Consider the following 23,733-nt stretch of genomic DNA (forward strand, 5'->3'; position numbering starts at 1 on the left):
CTAGAGGACTCATAATAGCTGGGAAAAACTGCAGAAAAAGCAATGCATATCACATTTAAAACTTCTTCTCAGAGGAGAAGCACATTTAGAAATTACTACTAACTTTTGGTCAGTCTGACTTACTCTTTTCAACACTTGAGTCTCATTTCCAACCAACTGAAGTATCAAAGTAAGTAATGACAATTTTTATACCCATTATTTCTAGGTAATATAATGTCCTGAGGCTTGAAGTGTTCCCTAAACTAAAGTTTAAGTACATTATGGGAGAATTGTTCATTAGTCTATGATATGTACTCATGTGTCTTTAAATTTCATTTTAATCATTTGTACTAATTGACAGACTATATCCCCTGGAAACCCTGAAAAATCTACTAATAGGCAATTGCTTCATATGTCAGTGTGATCATTTGCATTTCTAAACCTTTAATCTCATTAGATACTTAATATTTCTCTTGTTATTTAACAGTGGAGCAAAATTTGAGTGCCATTTTGCTGTTTATGACATTTGCCAAAAAAGGAAAAAAGCTTCTTTAATGCTAGTAAAAAGCAATATGATGATAATGGTATTATTTAAGTATTATTTTATCAGTAATAGCACTGATGGGCAATAACCTGACTTCTGCTCTTGGGTCTGCCGATCAATTATTTTTGGGGCTTTGGACAAGTCACTTCTGTGAATCTCTATTTTCTAACCTTTAAAAAGGAGATGTGAGCATCTGGACAATTACAGGGATGCTGTGCATCTTATATACATTAACACTTTCAAAGCATTTTAATTTGTTGCTATACTCCAGTTGTACAGAAGTTCCCTTCTAGTTAACAATGGTAGCCCCCTCCCCATATCCACCATCACCACCATCATCATCGTCATCATTATTGGCATAGACATAGGAAGAAGGTGCCCAATAAAACATGACTAAGGGATACTTCTGGGACAAGGTAAATAGGTTTCACAATGTATGCAATTCCTAAGGCTTCCCTAAAAAAAGTACAACAAATTGGGTGGCTTAAAACAAAGAAGTCTTATTTAAGTTCTAGAGGACAGACGTCTGAAATCAAGGTATCAGCAGCTCCTTCCAAAAGCTCTAGAAGAGAATCCTTCCAGCTCCTGGTGTTCCTTGACTTGTAGAAATAATCCTAGTCTCTGCCTCTGTCTTCCCATGAGCCTGCTCCTTCATGTGTCCCAATATCCCTTTCCTTCCTCTCATAAAGACACCATGCACTGGATTTAGGGCACACCCTAAATCCAGAATGATTTCATTTTGGGATTCTTAACTGTTTACATCTGCAAAGACCCTATTTACAAAAAAGTTCACATTCTGAGCTTTTGGACATAATTTTGTGGACATAATTTTGGAGGAACATTGTTAGTTCCAAAGAATGGTAAAGGCTGACTAGGGACCTGTATTAAGAAAAAACGGTAAGGCTGAATTCAGGATTAGTAGGAAAAAATATCATAATCATGAGCAAGATACAGGAAAGTGAGCACACACTTGTTATGTGCTTGTCATCACTAAACACTTATCTACAAGGGAATTGAGACCTAAAGAAGATTTGTCACTGCCCCTGGTCGCTCAGTGGCAAAGTTGCACTAGAAATAAACTCCTCTGACTCAAAATTCTTTCCACTACACAATTTAATAATCTCTCATCTCAACACCTCTTTAGAAGTTATTACTAAAAATATAAATATAAGACCTTGAAAATTACTGACACCTTAATACTTATGTTGATTTAATTGGTCAGATTAGAGTCGTTAAGAACCACCTGGCTGACTTCCAGTTCCAGCTCTAATAGAGGAATTGGTATTGTACTAACCTTCCACTTGAGAAAAAAACAAAAGCTGGATAAAATTTAAAGGGAAACTTTGAAAGTTTTGAAGAGTTGGGGGTAGCAGATGTCTATACTTTAAGGAAAGTATTACTAGTAATGAAAGACATTTCATGAGGACAAAGTATGGTTCAAAGGGCCAATTCAATAGGAATATTTTTTAAAAATTCTTAAATTTGTAAGCATCTAATAATGTACCTTTAAGTATATAAAGAAAAGAAATATAATTAAAAGGGCACATAGGCAAATTCATACTTATAGTCAAAAGTTTTTCAAATACCTCTGTTTCTCATGAATATAATAAAGCAGACAAAAAAATCAGTAAGGACATAGAAGATTGTACAAGATTTAAAAACTTGACTTAATTGATATATAGAACCATTTACCTAATTACTGAAAAAGGCACATTCTTTTCAAAGAAACATTGAGTTTTATCAAAATTGAACATTTGCTTGGGGCATAGAGCAAGTCTACACAAATTTCAGGAGACTGAAATCGTTTAGAGTATGTCCTCTGACCACTGTGGAATTCAGGCACAAATTAATCCCCCAAAGCATAAATAGAAAAAGCCCCCAAATATTAGGTTGTAAGCAAAGCACTTTTAAATAATCATGAGTAAAAGAAGAGATCAGTAAAAATCAGAAAATAAATTGAAATAAATAATAATAATAATTCTACATATTAAAACCTCTAGGATATAAAAAATAACCTGTGGAGAGTAGCTAAAACTATCTGTTGAGGAACATTGAGAGCATATATGACAAAAAAAAGGAAACAATGATAAATGAAGCTAGGAGGAAATGAAAATTAAATCCACAGAGAGTAGAAAGAAAATTTTTTAAGTGGCAGAAAAGAACTGTATCCAGAGAAAATCAACAAACCTTAACATTCATTCATTGAAAAGACCAATAAGGACTGATAAACTTCTAACAAAAAAATAAACAAAAAAATTTTTAAAAAGAGGAGACAAATAAACCATATTAGGAATGAAAACATCCTAAAGACAATTATACATAAAATCAGGGGATATCGTGAACAACTTTATACCAATACATGTAAGAGTGTAGATAAAATGCAAATTTATTGAAAAATAGCTCATTTAAAACTGATACAAGAATAAATAGAAGATATGAATAATGTTCCATTAGAGAAATTAAATTTTGGGGAATCCCTGGGTGGCTCAGTGGGTTAGCCTTGATCATGCCTGCCTTCCGCCCAGGGCATGATCCTGGAGCCCCCGGATCGAGTCCCGCATCAGGCTCCCTGTGTGGAGGCTGCTTCTCCCTCTGCCTGTGTCTCTGCCTCTCTCTATCTCTCTCTGTGTCTTTCATGAATAAATAAATAAAATATTAAAAAAAGACACTTAGTATAGATCTAAAAGTTTCCCAAGTTTTGTGAAAATGTGTTCAGCTTATCTTGAAAAAAAAAATAAAGAATAAAACAAGCAAACAAAAGATCTTGTCATTACTTGTGCCAAAATAGGAGAAGCCATTTTTTAAGTTGTGCTAGGTAGACCCTGGAGGCTCCAGCATAAATATTAGGGAAACTTTGGAGATAAAGAGATGTCATTTCTATAGACTTATTTTGTAATATGTAAAATGTTTAGCCTTTTTTCACGATACTATAAATTATTGTATGCAATAGGACTGAAGGGTGAAAGCATGAAAGTACCTACTTGGTCTGGTGTTTAGATCCTTTCAGATGGGCATGATACTGTTCTATGGAGTTTAGAGAGACACTGCAGATGGTACATCTGTAATTGCGCCTCAGACCTGTGGACAACAGACAGACTTGATTAGCTGCATCTTTGCCATCAGTTACCTTAATGAATACCAGGATCTCCAAAAGTTTAGGATAGAATATCTTAGAGGGCCTCTGTTCTACCCCACCAACACTTCAATCTTCCTTCCAGAGCCCAGCCAGCATCTCCCTTAGCAGAAGTTAGAAGCAGACTGCTCTATTTCTGGATGCCTAAAATTATTAGAACATGCTTCCTTGAGATGTAATGTTTCTGGATATTTTATAATCCAAACAAAGGCAAATTCTACTTTTTTCTTATGGCATATAGACATGGTAAGCTGTCATCTCTGTAATGAAATTTGAGACTCCAGAGAAACACTGTCTCAGTTACTCTTCCAACCCTATTGCAATGGTATAATCACAAATTCAACTTTAGACCTCATTTGTTTGAGTTCTTCCAGGATCATCTTATAAAATGTAAACACCCAAGACAAAGATAACAATCTAATTCACATAAAAGCTTACTTTCTACCAAAGAGTTTAAAAGAAAACTATTCATTAATTTATTTATTAATTTAATTCATCAATTCATTCATTAATAAAGTATCAACTTTGGGCCAGGCACTGGGGATTCCAAGATGAATAAGATGTACTTTGCTTTCAAGGAGTTTAGTAAAAACATTGACTTCTTTATAATATTGATTCATCTAGAATCAAATGTGTTAGAAAGTAGCTTTAACCAAACTTTAAACATTTGCCACAGCTCAGAGACCTACATGAAACACATTCCTTCTGCTACTATGTCCCATCAGAGTAGAGAGAAAAGTAAACTGTGAGTCATGATCTGAAATTTTGAATTTAAATCTTGGCTCCAATTATTCCCAGTTGTATGATCTAGGGAAAAATCACATAATTTCTTCCTGGTCTCAACATGCTGACAAAGTCCTTCACATCACAAGACTGATGTGAGAATTAGGCAAATAGAATATATTAACATCCTTATCAAGCAACAGTTGTTATTAATTTTGCTCAAAATTCTGTCTTACCCTTGTAAAGCCAGAATTATAAATAGCTGTAGCATTTTCCCCCCTGATGAATGCACAGCATTTTCTAAGAGACAAAATCATTCTTATTTTTCAAAAAAAGAAATTGTGTAACTTGCAACCTGGGTGACTTTATACAAATTAGTTGACTTCTCTGGACTGCTCTTTCCTAAAAGGATTGTGGGAAGGACTAAGTGAGATAAAGTATGTATCAAAGAGTATCCAGTACATAATAAGTGATCAACATAAATTAGCTCTTATTATTTCAAAGTGATATTAAAATGGAATTATATTTTTCTTCAAGGTCACAGATGAAGCGCTAAATTGAAGCCCTATGCGCACATTACTAAAGTGAAGCAGGTCAAAACATCCAAAAGAAATAGTCAAGAACCAGTTTCTAATTCTGAGCTGACCACCCACCACCAGTGTAAAATAAAGGTTGGAGAAGAAAGAAATAGGTAGACTATTTCTTACTTACCCTCCTCCTGAATTGGCGGTGTCCTCTTTCACCTCAAACCTATGGGGAAAGAGTTTAATGGAACTAATGCCCTAGAGGGCTTGAGAAGTGCCTCCTCTTGCACTTGGGAAGTGAAGTACTAGACCCTTTATACGCCCTGCAAGATCCAAAATGCTAGAGTCTATGGCTAGTTGGCTACTTTGATGGCAAAGCAAGAAAGAGGGCAGGATTGGGGATGTATTCTCACAGCTTTTGATAGAGTAAAAGATTCATGACAGTTTCCCACAGACCATGTGTGTACTATGTATGAACAGAGCTGGTTTGGTGATGCTTTGGATATCGGAGTTGGAGGCAACAACATCTCAGCAGATAGATGCTAAAAGTGTTCAGCTGGATACCTAGAGGCTTAAAATGACCCCAGAGGGAATACCCATATCAAGTAATGCTGAGTTCCTGAAAAGTCATGAAATCACCCATGAAAAGAAGAGTCAGTTTGTAACCCCCGCCAGATCTGGTAGCTTCTATGCCAGCTTTGCACGTGTATCTATCAAGTCAATTTTTATCCCCCTTGCCTTTATAACCTAACACCCTGCATGCCTCAGCCCTGGAGGAACCTGAGGCAACCTTCTGAGCTAAAAGGATAAAAGCAAAAGCCCTAGAAGAAAAGCAAAAGTCCTAGGCAGAGAAAAAGAGAGGAGCCTACTGAGCTCTCTTTTCTTGCAGCAAATAGGCAGCCCAAGCAGATCTGACCTGAGGGAGGGAAAAAACTAACTTTTAACAAAGTTTGGAGATACTTAAAAATTATTTTTCTATCCTGGATATATCAATTAATTGCACAAAACTTTTATGTATCTAAGAATGAGAGTAAAGAACTCTTCCCAGTTTAAAAGTGAGTAAAAATTCATGAATCTTATCCAAGTTTTTATCCAAGGGGTAGGAATGAATTAATCCTACAGAGATGGCGGGGTTAATAAGGTTGTTTTCTGACTATATCCTATGAGTCCTACTGACAGAATGTTGTAATAGCATTAATAATGTGACAAACAGCAGAACTTCCTGGAAACTTTCAAGTTCTTAGGGCCTCCGTGCATGTTTCAAAGAAATATGTCATGTCATATGATAAGCTAGGCTGGCCAGTGTGAGGACTAACTTGTGTTTGTTTCAGTTTCAGTTATATAATTGGACACTGACTTACCTAATTGCTCAAGTAAGAGTCAGTTTGGTTATGGGAAAAAAAAAAAAAACAATAAAACCGCATATCTGGGATCTTCCTGGAAATCAACCTAAGGAACTGAAAACTTTTTCAGCACAGGCTGACAGTATGCAATAGACAACTTTTAACTCTCTATTACTTCAAGGAATGACGCTCAAACTTCTGAGTGTGGATTCATCTTCCAGCAATCATGCTGAAATGCAGATTCCTAGGGACAGTTTCCAGAAATTCTGATTGGATAAGCTTTGCCTCAGGCCTAAGATTCTACAAGAAGTTTCAGACCTGTAACCTAACCCACACCACACACATGAACAAACACACTAACACTTTGAAAAGACTGGCTCATACACTCATACCCCTTTTTACTTGAATTTGTTAGAAAATTGCACAGAGAGAAGAAAAGAAGAGAAGGAAAAGAAAAGAAAGCTATTCCATAAAGAAGAGCTGTGCTTACATCACCTTTCCATTTCACAGGTGTGCATGACTCAGAAAGATGATTGTAGTTCCCAAACCCAGAGAACATAAGTTATCACAAGCAGCATGTGAGTTGTTTGAATGCTTCTCCAGGACTGATCCATTCCTACTTTTATGCATGGAATCAGAATATGAAAACCAGCTTCAGGTCTTCCTCCTTCCTGGATTTTCCATCAATGCTGTCATAATAAATGGTAACTGCTATTTATATGGGTCCTCTTCAGACTACAGACTAATCAAAGTTCCCTCATAACAAATAGAGGTTCAGCTTGGCAACAGACATAAATATTTATGTTTAAAAATGGGCATTTTTAAGATCACCAACAAATCTAAAAAATATTCTGATCTGTGCTTTTCATTACAGTTCTCATGCTCTGCAGCCAAACAGAGGCGTGGGCAGAAAATATCTGGCACTTTATTACGATGTAAACTACAGGAAGCATAAACTAGAAAGGCAGTGGGTATAAACAGGCACAAAGGCAGAGAAGGGGCAGAGGAGTCCTCCCCCACACATGACACAGTGTCCTTGGTGGGAAGTTAGGCTTTTATTAATGCTCACTTGAAATCCTTATTAGTTTGGAATTATACAGCTCCTTTTCCTCAGAGAACTAGAGAATCTTATTAAACAAAAATGCCAACTTTCTTATTCAATTCATTTTCAGTGCAATACCATATGAAGAGTATCCTAAAACCTTTGCATACCTAAAGATTATTTCTGCAGGATTGCCAGTATGTGTTGGAAAATATAGTCACTGCTACAAGGAACTGGTAGCCCAGTTGGAGAGAGAAGGCATGTATACAAATAGCAACAGTGCAAGGTAGAGCAAAAAAAAAAAAAAAAAAAAAAAAAAAAACCACAGTCAGGAGGAATGAAATGTAAGGGAATAGAGAAGATTGTTTCTAACTCAGAGAATCTGGGAAAGCTTCGTGAAGATGCATCACTTTTGTATTTATATTCTTAGCACAGTGTGTAAAACAGATGGTCCTGGAGTGTTTAGCAGTATGGGACTACTCAGTATGTCTTTTCAAGTCTCAAAAAGCCAGACTTTAGATGCCCCTGCAACTTCAGTTGTATTCATTTTACATTACAGAAACATCATTGTACCTTTATTATGATGCCAGGTAATTTTGCTGAATGCCAAGAATGTAGGAGAGAATAAAACATATCAAATAATTTTGATGGAGGTGGTTGGGTAAAAGACAAGAAACAAGTAAACAAATAAACACATAACTACAGATTGTGAAGGTGTCATTCAGGCTGTTAACAGGACAACGAGAGAGAAACAGAGAAGGATGATTTTGGACAGTACGCTCAACAGAGTTCTCTCAGAAGTGTGAAATGAAACCAGAAGGATGAGATTTAGGCTGTGATCTGAAAAACTGGTTAGAGTTGTCCAGGGAGAGGGAACAGTAAATAGAGAGGGCCAGGAATGGAAATGGGCTAGGACTGTTAAAAATACCAACCAAACAAAACAAAGCAACTGTCAACCCAGGATTCTATATTCTGCAAAACTATCCTTCAAAATTGAAAGTGGAACAAAAACATTTTCAATAAACAAAAGCTAAGAGAGTAGTTTGCCAGTAGACCTACATTACAGAAATGCTTATAAGGTTTTCAGGTGGGGGTGCCTGGGTGGCTCAGTTGGTTAAACATGGGCCTTCAGTTCAGGTCATGATCCTGGGGTCCTGGAAGCAAGCCCCATATCAGGCTCTCTGCTCAGTGGGGAGTCTGCTTCTCCCTCTCCCTCAGCTGCTCTCTGTGTTCATTTTCTTTTTGTCACACACACACTTCTCTCTCTCTCTCAAATAAATAAATAAAATCTTTAAAAGAAAAAAAAGATTCTTCAGGTGGAAGGCAAATGGACCAGATGTAAACACATATCTACAGGAAAAAAAAAAAAGAAGAAGAAGAAGGGATTAACATGTGGGTATCTATCTTTTTTATTTCTCTAAATTTATTTGAAGACAGAAAACAATTTAAAAAACTATGACATCATATTGTGTATTCTGATATTTATGTAGTATATATGTGTTAAATATATGACAACAATAGCATAAGAATGGATAGGAGTAGAATACTGTTAAAAGATCATATTGTACTAAAATAGCAAATATCAGTTATAAATAGATAGTAGTCATTCAAGGATGCATATTATAATCCCCTAGAAACAAATACAAAGATATAAAGCTAAAGAGCCTATGGAGAAATTACATAGGATAATAAAAAAATATTTGATTAGCCCAGAAGAAGGCAGGAAAAGAATAGGAAAATATAAAACAGATGGGAAAAATAGAAAATAAATAGCAAATGTTTTAGTTATATTCAATCATATCAGTAATTATATTATATGTAAATGGATCAAATATTTAAAAGGCACAAATTGGATAAAAAGCACGATCTAAATATATACTGTCTCCAGAGGTATATTTTGTATGCTTATAGGTAAAAGTAAAGGGATAAAAAAAAAGATATACCATGCAAACAGTAAGCATATGGAGTGGAGGTGCCTATATTAATGTCAGGAAAAATAGATTTCAAGATAAGAAATATTGCCAGATATAAAAAAGAAGTTTTATCATGATAAAGTGAGAAATTCATCAGGAGAACCCAACAATTCTAAGAGCAGTTTTGCTAATAATAAGGCTTATGGATATATGAGACAAGAACTGGTAGAAATATAGAAATAAATAGACAAGTCCATAAGAATAGGAGATTTTTTTAAATTTATTTATTTATGATAGTCACAGAGAGAGAGAGAGAGAGAGAGGCAGAGACACAGGCTGAGGGAGAAGCAGGCTCCATGCACCAGGAGCCCGATATGGGACTCGATCTCGGGTCTCCAGGATTGCGCCCTGAGCCAAAGGCAGGCACCAAACCGCTGCACCACCCAGGGATCCCAGAATAGGAGATTTTAACACTACTCTTTCAGTAGTTGATAAAGCAATAAGACCAAAAGATAAAAAATAAAAACAGTCAAGTTTAAAAGATCTAAATAAAGTTATCAGCCATTTTGTACTGCTTGATATTTACGGAACACTACACTAAATAATTGCAGACTACACAAACTTTTTGAGTGTATATAGGAAGTAAACTAAGGGAATATACTGAGCCATTAAAAAATGGTACTAAATTTCAAGTAATTATATTTTGTATAGTGGTTTCTTTGACTACAATTGAAATAAATAAATAATGGTAATATTTATAAAAAGAACTAAAATACTTCTAAGTAATCTGTAATCAAAGAAAAAATCCAAATGGAAATTAGAAAATATTTTGAATTGAACGATAATGACAATACTACATATCAATCAGTTAATCAGTTTTTAATTTGTTTTTAGAAGGAAATGTATAGCTTCATACCACAAAAGAAGAGAGGCTTAAAATCAATGGTCAAAGTTTAAATCCTATGAAACTAGAAAAAGACAAGAACACTGAACCAAAACTAGGTAGAAGAAAAGAAATAATAAAGGGAAGAAATCAATAAAACAGAAACAAGTTACAGGAAAAAATAACAAAACCCAAATCTACTTTTTAGAAATTAATGCATATATTAGCTAATAGCAAATCTGACAGAGGTTATAAAAAAGGGAACATAAATTATGAAAAATAATTATTAATACGGATCCCACAGATGTTTTTAAAAGGATAATAAAAGAAAGAATATCACGAACAATTTTATGCCAGTAGATCTGACAAAGTATATGAGATAGATAAATGTCTTTAAAAATTCAATTACAAAGCTAACACATGAAATGGAAAATCAGGATAGCCGTTTATCTATTAATTAAATTGAATTTCTTCAATTAGCAATAAAATTTTCCCACAAAGAAATCTCTAGACCCAGCAAATTCCTTGGAGAATTGTATCAAATATTAAATAATTACATAATATCAACTTATATAAACTCTTTTAGTAAACAGAGGAGGAAGAAATATTTCCATACTCATTTTTGGGCCAACATAACACTAATAAAAAATAATAAAATTGTAAACCAATATTTGTCATATGACCAAAAAATTCCTTAAAAATTAGCAAATCAGAAACACAGAACAGATATATGTGTGTATATGTATGTATGTGTATATACATAGATACATCAGTTCTATCATAATCAAGTTTATTTATTCCAGGAAGTAAGAGTAGTTTAAGATTTAAAAATCAAGTAGTATAATTCACTACATTAACACACAAAATGAGAAAATAATATAGTATTAATAGATGCAGAAAAGAGAATTTGACAAATTTTGATATCCACTAATGATCTAAATTCTCAGCATAGAAAAGAACTTTCTTTTTTTTTTTTAAATTTTTTTTTATTTACTTATGATAGTCACAGAGAGAGAGAGAGAGAGGCAGAGACACAGGCAGAGGGAGAAGCAGGCTCCATGCACTGGGAGCCCGACGTGGGATTCGATCCCGGGTCTCCAGGATCGCGCCCTGGGCCAAAGGCAGGCGCTAAACCGCTGCGCCACCCAGGGATCCCGAAAAGAACTTTCTTAATTTAATAAAGGGCAACTATAAAAAACCTACAGCTAATATATTTACTGTGAAATATTGAATAGTTTCCTAAAATCAGAAAAAAGCCAAGAATATCACTCTTGTCACTTATACAACCTTGCACCAGAGATTCTAGGTAGTGCAGTAAAAAAAGAAAAAGTGAAAGGCCTGCAGTTTGGAAATGAAGAAGTAAAGTTGTGTTTATTCATAGGAGATATGATTGTTTATGTAGAAGATCCTTAGGGACCTACAAAATAACTACTAGAATAAGTGAGCTTAGAAAGGTCACCATACACAAAGCCAGCAGCAAAAAATTGTGTTCTTAAAATAGCTTCAAACAACTGGAAAATAAAAATGAAAAATACCATTACAATAGTATCAAAAAAATTTTAAAACACTTAGAAAAAAAGGAAATAAATTTAACAAAAACTATAGAAGACTGAGAACAACAAAACATTGTTAAGAGAAATTAAGAGCTACCTAAATAGTGACAGAATATATCATATTCATGACCCAAAAGAATTGTTACTGTTAATATTTCAGTTTTCCTATAGATTCAGTGCAAACTTGATCAGAATTCCAACAGGCTCTTTACAGAAATAGACAAGTAGATTCTAAAATTTTTGTGGAGCTCTACCTAGAATGGCTAAAACAATTATTTTTAAAGATTTATTTATTTATTCATGAGAGAGAGGGGCAGAGACAGAGGCAGAGAGAGCAGCAGGCTTCTCACAGGGAGTCTGATGTGGGACTTAATCCCCGGACCCAGGATCACACTGAGTCAAAGGAAGACCACTCAAACCCTGAACCACCCAGGCATCTCCCAATTTTCTTTTTTCTAAAAGAAAATATCGAAAACTCTCACTTGAGTATTTCAAGATTTACTACAAAAGTTTATGCAATCATAACTGTATTACATTAGCATAGGGATGGAATATTATATAAATGGAACACAACAGAGTCCAGAACAAGAGGTACACACAAAGGATAAATTGATATTTTTTCCAGTTTTACTGAAATATAATTCACATACAGGCATGTAGAAATTTAAGGTGTACCCCAGAATGACTTGACATACCTATATTATTAAATGATCACCACAGTAAGTTTAGATACCATCCATCATCTGCTAGATCAAAAAAAAATTTTTTTTAAGAAAAGAATAAAGGAGGGATCCCTGGGTGGCGCAGCGGTTTGGCACCTGCCTTTGGCCCAGGGCGCGATCCTGGAGACCCGGGATCGAATCCCACGTCAGGCTCCCGGTGCATGGAGCCTGCTTCTCCCTCTGCCTGTGCCTCTGCCTCTCTCTCTCTCTCTGTATGACTATCGTAAATTAAAAAAAAAAAAAAAAAAAAAAAAAGGAAAGAAAAGAAAAGAATAAAGGAAAAATAGATTTTTCTTATTATGAGAACTTTTAGGATCTACTACGTTTTAGCCACTTTTGAATATACCATATAGCGGTGCTAACTACAGTCATCATGTTGTACATTACATCCTCAGTAGTTACTTATTTTATAACTAGAAGTTTGTACATTTTGACTACTTTCATTGATTTTCAATAAAGGTGTCAAGGCAATTCAATGGGGGGAAAGAAGCCTTTTTCAACAAGTAGTGCTAGAACAACTGGATAAATGTAGAAGACAAAAAAAGATAAATATCAAACTCTGCCTCATAGCACACAGTAAAATTAATTATAGATTTCAATGCAAAAATTTAAAATTATAAAGCTTCTAGTAAAACATAGGAGAATATCTCCATTAAACTTGGCATAAGCACAGATTTCTTAGGGAACAAAACACCTTAAACTTAAAAAAAATGATAAATTGGATTTTATAAAAAGTGAAAGTTTCTGCTTATAAAAAGACACCTTAAAAAAAAAAAACAAAACAAAAAGGTGAGCCACATCCTAGAGAAAAAAAATTGCAATATTACATCTCATACAGCACTTGTGTCCAGAATATGTAATTAACTCCTATATAATGTGAATAATTAAAAGATATACAACCCAGTTTTTCAAAGGACAAAATACTTGATCAAATTAGTCATAAAAGAAGATATAAAAATGATCAATAAGCACATGAAAAGGTACTTAACATCCTTTGTCACCAGTGAAATAACAAATGCTAACATCAAATAAAATACTACCAACTGTAAATGCCCATGTAGAGCAACTGGAATTCTCCCATCTTCTGGAGATTGCAAAAATGGTAAAACTACTTGGGAAACCTGTCAGTTTCTTATAAATTTAAGAGAGATTCAGAAAGTCTATTCTTAGACATTTATCCCAGAGACACAAAAACTTAGTAAAATAAAAAAAAAAAAGACTTGTAGAAGAATGTTTACAGCAGGTTTATATCTAATAGCCAAAATCTCAAAACAATCTAACTGTTCATCAATAGAAATTGATTAGCAAATTCTTATATATTCATACAGTGGAATAATGACAAGAAACCAGTCTATAAATAAATAAATAAATAAACAAACAAAACTGATCAATTCAATAACATCAATGAGTCTCAAGAACATAACATGTAGGTAAAGAAGTCAGACACAAAGGAGCACATAATGTATGATTTTACTCATATAAAGCTCAACAACAGCAAAGCTATTCTCTAATAACAGAATTCAGAACAGTGGAGTGGACTGACTTGAACAGGGCACAAGAAAATTGTCCAGAGCAAAAGTACTGTTCTATATCTTGATTGAGATGGTAGTTACAGGGTATATTCATTTACCAAAATTCATCAGATTGTATACCCAAGTTCTACATATTTCATGTCATTAATAAAAGTGAATGAATGTGGTTCTACACAAAAACCTTAGCAAACTAGATACTCGAGTTTTGCCAGTTTCTGTTCCTCCTCACGTACACTCTACAAATTCTATTGTTTCACATTACTAGAAAGTAAACTTCATTTTCCTATTTATGCTTTGATAACCTTGCAACACACAAAGAAATATTTCCATAGCTTCTGTATTACGGTGTTTACTAAAGCTGGGACCATTTTGAAAGATGATTAATAATATAAAAGTAAAAACAATAAGGCATTTGGTTTTGAATTATTTCTTTCTCCTCCACTTCTTACACATTCATTAATCAAATAGCCCTCTAAATGGATTTGTCATCTTCCAGTATAAAAAATAGTAGCTAATACTTACATTAGATATGCCATACATAAGCACCATTGTGCTCACTTTACCCATTTACTCATTGACTCTTTGCAACACCCTGTGAGCACACACTACTGTTATCCTGATTGAACAGAAGAGGAAATTGAGGCATGGGGACTTACTCAAAATTAGAGTGGTTGGATACACAGCTGGATTTTGAACCCATTCATTCTGTTCAGGAGTCATATTCCTAATCACTATGCATACTGCTTCCTGTAACAGGTGACTAGGAATGAAGTCACAGAAATATGAAAGGTTCTTTAGGACTCATCTAATCTAGTGGTCCTCACACTGGCCACTAGAGAATCAAGTACAAGTTGTTAACACAAATTCAAGGTGACTATGATTCAATAAATCTAGAGTGGAACCTATAAATCTACATTTTCTAATGTAGAAAGGTGCAAATTTTGGAGAAACCATTGGTATGGTCCAAAACCTCATGGCGGATGCATGAACTTTTTTACAAGCAGAATTCTTTATATTGGCTTGCACTTGGAGGTGTTCCTTTTTTAAAATATGGCTGAATTCAACCACTGGTCTCAGTTCTGCTTTGTGCACAGTTTGTTACCATCTCTCCAAACATATCACAATCTTTAGGAAAATTATCATATCCCTTAAGGTTCTGTTTACCAGGTTGTAAGTCTGTTGGCACTTTGACAATGTTTTTCATTATAACATAAGTTCAAGTTCCCTGCATCATCTCTATTGTTACTTTCTGAATGGCATTTCCTGTTTTTTTGATGACTTTCCTAAGCTATGATCCTCAAACTGAAGGCCCAATCTCTAATGTGGTTTCATCAGTATACAATGTATAGCAGGACTGCCACAGCCATTGTGCACTATTAATTCTAACAATACCTTTCAAGCTTTGAGAGAGAGACAGACAGAGAGAGCGAGTGTGTGTATGTGTATGTGTGTGTGTGTGTGTGTGTGTGTGTGTATGGCAACAATGACCCACTGAAATCCGTACTTATATTGAACCTACTGTCAGTCAATTCTAAATCTTTTCTACACAGGTTTCTGCTAAGCCAAATTTTCATTTCCTCTAATTTTATATTTGATTACTTAGATGTTACTGTTTATCTCATTAAACTCCATCTCAATGAATACTACTTATTCCTCCAGGGATAGCAAATATAATGCAGCTCATGTATCAATTCGGATTGGTTGGTAGTAGCTGCCAGAGTGCTATGAAAAGATTATGAGCCTTCCTTGCAGATGACAGAGAAAGATCGTCATCATCTGTTGGCTAAGTCTGTCATTGGTGAGGGGTAGAGTGCTAGTGGCATGTTTTTTATGTCTGTGTCATTCCAGCTCCAGCATATTAACACAAATCATAGAAAAGTCAGACCAAGGAATATTCTGGTAAACTAGGAAGTCATCAAAATGTTGGTGGTAGTTAAAGCCATAGGAATGGTTAGATCATCTATGGAAATGATATAGGTAAAGGGAAGAGAATAAAGGGAAGAGATTAAAGAAGTTAGTACTTCTTGATGTCAGAGCACTGATCACCTGATATCTCATCCTGATGCACAGGGTAAGAGCCAGATCCATAGGCATCTCCTGCTCCCACTGGATCTCCACTTTTGGTGTTGCTGAATCTGGGGCCAGATGTGGGTGTGGGAAGTGGATGCGAGGTCATTTATATCCTTGAAGCTGGAGCACCAACACTCAGACACAGTCTTCAGTTCCAGTTTTCTCTCCTTAGTAGTTTGTCTTTGCTCTTGCTTACCTCACAACCATTTTTTCTCTCCTGGCTGCTGGCCCTGCTGACTTTAGGCCTAATGCTAGATATAGAAGAAACAGCATTACATAGACTGCCTCACCAGTTCCCATAATTACATAAGGTCTGATCCTTACGAGTTACTTACTCTATACCAATCATGGTGGCTGTACTCCTCTGATCAAATCCTAACTGATAGAAGTGGTATTGAGGAAGCAGAGGAAAGCCTTTCTAGAAAAATGATGAAGTCACTCTTATCATATTTAATAATTTATGATAATAATTTAATAGTTATTAAATATTACCACATTTAATGATTTAATAATAATAATTTAATAATGAGGTAGTTACTTTATGAACATTTTTCTTAGCTCACTTTACAGGTGCGAAAACTATGGTTTAAAGATACTAAGATCACAGAACTAGCAAGTGGAAAAACCAGATCTGAATCTACCTATTTCTGATTTCAAAGCTAGTGACCTTATTAACTAATTAGGACTTTTATTAGAAAAATGGCAGTGAGAGGAGGTAAGTAGAAGAATCCTATTTCTAAAAAAAAAACCTTAACTTGAAACTAATATGTAAAATAGACAAAGCACAGCTGCTCTAGTTAAAAAGGGGGGTTAGGGGCTCCAATGTCAGTTTCCCACCACACTCCAGGCATAGCACTTAGGGTATGCCAAGTAAGGGATGCTGGGCTCTGTAGAGCAGAATTTGAAAACCACTGCATTCTGTTCAGCTACCCTCACAAGGATAACATGAGGAATGCTTGTATGTCCAACATTAGACTTGCCTAGGGAATATCTCTTCCCTGTGAGTTTAAGCCAAGGAGACCTCACTAAGATCACGGTTAGCTGCAGTCCCAGTTAAAGAAGAGCCTGTATTCCTCCATCTTCCAATCATTACCATGTACAGGATGCTTAAATTCTTAGCCTTCTGAATTCACCCCATTGCCTACAGGTATAGACTGCAGGGTATCAAGCAGTCAATTAAACAAAGAACACACATTTTCTACAATTCTTTCTTTGCTTACATCATATATATGCAAAGCCTTAAAAATAGAATCAGGAAGCAAATGGCTTTGCATTATCAAAAGCTATTTCCAAACAAACAAAACCTAAAGCTATGGAATAAATTTATTCTCAGTAATTAAAAGACAATTTGAGCCATGTTGGATGCCTGACCCAAGAAAGGACTGGAAAATTGGCACACTACAGGGAAGACTCAGAAGTGACAGAGTAGTTTATTCTAAATATTTAAAAAGCTGCTTTACTGGAAGAAGGTCTAGATGTATTCTACATGGCAGAAGATAGATGATATGTTTTCATGCTTTGAGTACCTCAGCCCCATACAACCTTGATTTTAGCCTTAGAGGTTATCACTACTATTATGATAATACAAATGATTGAACCGGGTTTTCTTTTATTTTTGTGAATGAATTAAATATTAAGAAAACAAAAATAAACCTACTTTGAAGCAATCTATTATTTGAATTGTACTCAAGTGATTTTTAAAAACATATTAAATAACCACATATGAGCCAAATACCTTCTTCCTGGTCTTGATGTTGATGTGATACAAATGGAAATTCACAGAACATGATAAGTGCTTTTTTCACTTAAGGCCCACAGCCATTGATTTCTATGATATAAACAACTAATAACATAGCAGGGCCATTTTTTTTTAATGTAAAGTGTTTTCATAAAATTAATTTTTTTTCCATGACACAACTGCTGGATTACAGATTCCATTATGCCTAAACTTGGCTATAATCCTAACATGAAGTTATAGGTTATGATCAAATTAAACAATGGGTTAAATTAAGGCTCAAATAGTCATTTGTTACCAACTAGGTATGTGGGAAAGCACAGATCTTCCCTTCTTCTCTGTCCTGTAGGGGTACCTCTTCAGACTATCTCTCATTTCTTCCCAAGGGCTCCCAAGGATAACAGGCTGCTGTGATTTCCCTGAAGAATTGTCAGTAGCGCTATTGGGGCCACAGCTGTCAAAGAATCATGGTTTCGACTTTTAAGCTGCATCAGCTGAGGATGCCGTGATTGTCAGCTCTTTCAGACATCTGGAAGTCCAAATGCCTCTTTAGCAACTCTTACTCAGGAGTTGCACCAGCTACCTGGCCAATCAAAAGGCCCCAGGAAGCAGGAGAAGCTTTGGTGGTAATTTTTAAGAGATTGAGCCAAAGAAGGATTCGAAGGTGAAATATGAGCAGCAAAGGTGTCTTAATTGTGTATCCTTTGAATCACTTTATAAGTGAGACTATTCTCTTTCTATCATTCACACACAAACAAGTCACAAGGTATATGAATATAATCTTTGGTGTCCTTCTGGCTCTTTCAATCATTCTTCTAGTTGCACTTGCCTGCTTGTAGATGTCCATCTCCTATGGCCAGGTCTTTATCACCTTACTTTGAGCAGACAGCCTGACAAAGTCTGTAGAGTCTGGGCTATATGCTGCTTCCCTGCAGGACTGGCCTTTTAATAAGGATGTTTGAAATTAAAAAGTCTTCAACACTTGGGGTGCCTGGGAGGTTCAGTAGGTCAAGGGTCTGCCTTTGGCTCAGGTCATGATTTCCAGTCCTGAGATGAAGCCCTGCATTAGGCTCCTTGCTCCAAGGGGAGCCTGCTTCTGCTTCTCTGTTGCTCCCCCTGCTTGTACTCTCAATCTCTCTCTCTCTCATAAATAAATAAAATCTTAAAAAAAAAAAGTCTTTAACATGCAAAGAAAGTAACTTTAAAGTTGGGATTTCAGGTTTGGTCAGATGGGTGGGAGAGAGCTTTATGAAGCCAGTGGCCTTCAAGTCACTGCAACATCATAGCTGCTGCTCTGCCTTCCACTGGCAGTCACCCTGATACATGCAGCCCCACCGTTGACTTGAGTAAGTGACTTTTCTCCAGAACACATGGCTAGAGAGCTCCCAACTTAATAACATTATTGCGTCAGCCTCATCTATTTATAGGAATGTGCCTGATCTTGTCTGATTTGCAGTGTAACAGATTATAGCAAAATGCACAACTTACAAGTAGAAGAAACGTGATTTTAGAAAAAGAAAACATTGTGAAAAATCTAGGAAAGACTGACTCTATTACTCACAAATATATTGGAGCTCAAGAAGGGAAACGAATGACATGAAGAATGAAGGACCCGTCAATCATTTTTAGGAGGAGGAACCCGTGTTTTTCTCTATTTCCATCTAGATTTGTTATTTAAACCTCAGGTGTCTCCATTCCCTCCTCTGTAAATTGGAAATAATTGTGCCTATATTAGAGAGTTTATATGAAAAGAAAAAGAGTTAATATAGGTGAGTGACAACACAATAGCTCAATAAATGTAAACTACAATTGTTATTTTTAATAGTGATGATCCTTTGTTTTGGACAAAAATAAGCCCCAACTCATGAATGGGAGAGTCATAATCATTTAATATTCCAGAAAGAATTCTCTTTTTTAGCATTCTGAGGCATATTCAAATTATTCTGGCAAGCTGCCATCTCTACAGATGCTATTTATACACATCTTTTTTGACAGGTCAAATACTTCTTTATATACTAATCATTCTATATATTTGCTTGGCATAAAGTTGAATTGAAAATTATCTCTATTCTTCATTTAAAATTTTTTTTGAAAACATAGGAGTTATGACATTACATGAACTGCTTCTTAGAAAGCTGTTGACACAATCTCTGTATATTTTGCCTGCTTTGTTCCTAAATTGAGTGATTGAGTCTATTGAATAGGTAATTAGCTAAGTTCATAAATTAGATAAAAAGGAAAAAGCAGAAGGGTATATTGGAAGTCGTGTAATTGCATCTTTTTTATTCTTAAGAAGTGCACTCAAGGATCTATCTGAAGACTTGGGTTTTTTTCTTCCATTAACAGCCTCTCTTAACAATGCCATTTGTTCTCTAGAGTCCTTATAAATACTGAGCAGGCAGCGACTCTGCTAAGAGTGGCAATTCCTTTCCAATTGCTCAAACTGATTTCCCAATAGACTTGAATGTATCTAACTAAGATACCTATCTACCTACCTTTCTTCTATTGTCCATATATCCATATGATGATAGATGATACAATATGACATGATATAGGATATCATTCTTGGATTCATATTTACAAAATCACTTACCCGCGAAAACTTATTTGTAATCCCCGAATCAACAAATCCAACAAATCCAGCTTTGGAGCTAGTTGATGAGTTTGAATCCCAGCTCCTGTTAGTGGGGTGGCCTCAGGCAAGTCACTTAACACTTTCATAATATAAAGAAAATAGATTTTAATGGTATGAGTGGTTTATTGAGAAGATTATAATCTATGTGACATGTGTATACAGAAAAATGTACATATTTCCCCCAGGAACGGTGGTTCAGTAGTAGCTCAGTCAGTTTTGGGTTGGAGGGATTTATAAAATAAGTAGCATGAATAAAGAGAATTGACTGTATATATTCAAAATGGGAGGCTGAGACCATGTGAGGGCCTGCAGGCCATTGCGATGGGTAGCTCAAAAAGCATAAAATACCAAAAATGAGGTTAGAATACCCTGTCTCTCCCCAAAAGAAGAAAGGTAAGAGAAATTTAACAGAAATATCTATATGTGTAAAACCAAACTTTTTGCTTTCCATTCAGAACCATTCCTCCCTCAGTGCTCTGCTTTCTAGGCTGTTCGGATGCAAGTGTTACAGCCAGCCTCTTTCCACGGAACCCTCTTTCCACGGAATCCTCTTTCCACGGAACCCATTCAGCTCAGTGGCATGCTGCTTCCCTGTAGGACTGGCTCCATCTTCAAAATAGATCCAGAATCTATTCTTACATTTTAAAAATGTAAATTGTTTTGATTGTGGTAAATATACATAATATCAATTTGCCACTTTGACCATTTTGAGGTGTTCAGAGGTGTGAAGCACATAAACACTGCTATGCTGCCCTTGCCATGGTCCCCCCATGGGACTCTTCTCACCTCATAAAATGGAACTTGCACCCATTGAACAGCAATATCCACTTTCCCTCTCCCCCCAGCCCCTGACAACCACCACTCTACTTCTGTCTCTGAATCTAATTGCTCATATGAGTGGATCCACACATAGTATTTGTCCTCTTGGATTGGTTTATTTCATCTAGGGTTATGTCCTCAGATTCATCCATGTTGGAGCATGTCAGAATCTTCTTCCTTTTTAAGGCTGAATACTAAACCATTCATGTATATATGCCACATTTTGTTTTTCCATTCATCCATCAACAAAAATGTGTTGCTTCCACCTTTTGCCGATAGTGAATAATGCTGCTATGAGCATGGGTGTGCACTTCTTTGCATCCTTGCTTTCAGTTCTTCTGGGCATAGAAGAAGTAGAATGTCTAGATAAAGTAGATCCCAAATCTATTCTTGACATCTCCACTGCTACCAACCCTAGCCTAAGCCCTGCTTATTTCCCATCTGAATGACCACAATTGGTATCTACATCCATCTCCCTGCTGTTGCTCTTTATCCCCTGCTTAGTTCCCAACACAGAAGTCAGAGTGATCCTGCTAACATGTCAGTCCAATGGCTTCCCATCACACTCTGATGACAAGCCAGAGTCATCACAGTGGCCTCACACTATCATGCTGGCCTGACCTCCCCCATTGTCTCTCTGCCTCGCCTCCCTTGACCCCTGCCCCTTGCTCACCCCTCCATCTGCTCATAGCTAGATCTATGCATGGCTTGTCCTCAGCCACCTCAGGTCTTCATCCAAATGTCACTTCCTCTCAGAGGCCTTTTTTTGACTTGTCTGTTTGCACTGTAAACCTCCTTACCTCACCCCCTCTCTTTTCTCCTGATATTTCTTTTAGTACTTTGCAGCATCTAATATATATTTTACTTCTAAAATAATTTTTTAAATGTTGTATTAAAATCTAACTTTCAAGAAGGCATATAGTTTTGTCTTTCTGTTTACCAAGCTCAGAGGAGTGTCTGATATATAGTGGCACTCAATAAATATTTGAATGAATAGATGCATGGATGAACAAATGAGGGTAACAACCATTAAAAGATAATGTAGAAACCAATATTGCACTGTATGCTCACTAAAATTTAAATTAAAAAATAAAAATAAATAAAAGGTAATACAGGTAAATAGAACACTGAAGAAATGCTTAATCTTTAGAGAAATATCCAAATGACACTTTCTTTTTTTGGTTACCAGGATGGGAAAATTCATGTGACTATTATCTGAGTTTCACACCTATTTAAAACCAGTGTTAAAAAAAAAATAAAAAAAAAATAAAAAAAAATAAAATAAAACCAGTGTTTGTGGGGATCCCTGGGTGGCGCAGCGGTTTGGCACCTGCCTTTGGCCCAGGGCGTGATCCTGGAGACCTGGAATTGAATCCCACATCGGGCTCCCGGTGCATGGAGCCTGCTTCTCCCTCTGCCTATGTCTCTGCCTCCCTCTCTCTCTCTGTGACTATCATAAATAAATAAAAATTAAAAAATAAATAAATAAAACCAGTGTTTGTGGATGGGGGAGCAGGGTATTTAAAATAACTATAGTGCCTCTCTTCCTCCCACCAAGATTCCAACGTGCCTCTCCTAAAGGAAGTATTTGAAGAGACAGAGTATGTGTATTTTAAAAAAATTCCTGAGTTTTACGATATGTTAGACTACAGATAAGAAAAAAAGAACACATACGATTCATTCTTTTCATATGCCAACATGTGATATGCTTATTTTGAACAACAAAGTAATGTACAAAGCATGTTATTAAAGGGTACAATGAAATTTATTGTGGAATTTTATGTGAACATGTAAGAAAAATATAAATTAAATATCAGGCCTAGAATCCCATGAGATAAATCTCAACAGCTACAAAATTCCTTTTTTTTTTATGTTCCAACTAATAGTTTTTAAGTATAAACTATTGCCAGGTATGTGGATTGTCACAGGATTTTTCCTAATCAGCCAAGACACATAATTGACCTTTAGTCAACAGTTAGAATTTGGTGGGAAAATTTGACTGGAAAATAGTTAATTTAATAAGATAAGTAGACATAGTCAAATCAAACAAGTTATTCTATTTATTTATTTAGTTAGTTAAGATTTTTATTTATTTATTCATGAGAGACACAGAGATGCAGAGACACAGGCAGAGGGAGAAGCAGGCTCTATACAGGGAGCCTGATGTGGGACTCGATCACGGGTCTCCAGGATCACGCCCTGGGCCAAAGGCAGGCGCCAAACCACTGAGCCACCCAGGGATCCCTCAAACAAGTTTTTAATTTGAGATTTTTTTAGAACTCTTACAAATGCTTGGCATTGACCTCTATTCTGATGTATTTCCAAAATAAATTTTTAGCATCACAGATACATTTATTGCAGTTTCTCTCATCCTTTTTTCTCCTTTTATTTTCCTCCACTGCATTTTAATCACCTAATGCTCTGACCTCTTGTCCTACTTGATTATAAATCCCTGGAGAATAGGGGATGTCTAATTTATTTGGCATTTCTAACATAAAGCCTGATACACAGTAGGTATTCAATTTAGGTCTATAAATGAGGTTAATCAGGGCTCTGGTTGTCAAATATACACACAGATACATA

General features: G+C 35.7%; 1 protein-coding gene across 1 annotated transcript in view; it reads right to left on the reverse strand.

Annotated features, from left to right (window-relative positions):
• Window positions 1–23,733, reverse strand: part of ZMAT4 (zinc finger matrin-type 4) — a 337,251-nt gene that overhangs the window by 41,856 nt on the left and 271,662 nt on the right. Inside the window, exon 6 of the mRNA XM_055335364.1 lies at window positions 3,505–3,601. Within this exon, the coding sequence (XP_055191339.1) occupies window positions 3,505–3,601 (97 nt within the window). The remainder of the gene's footprint in view (window positions 1–3,504; window positions 3,602–23,733) is intronic.

The sequence above is a fragment of the Nyctereutes procyonoides genome, unplaced genomic scaffold (assembly GCF_905146905.1).
Source record: "Nyctereutes procyonoides isolate TBG_1078 unplaced genomic scaffold, NYPRO_anot_genome, whole genome shotgun sequence".
NCBI classification, from domain to species: domain Eukaryota; kingdom Metazoa; phylum Chordata; class Mammalia; order Carnivora; family Canidae; genus Nyctereutes; species Nyctereutes procyonoides.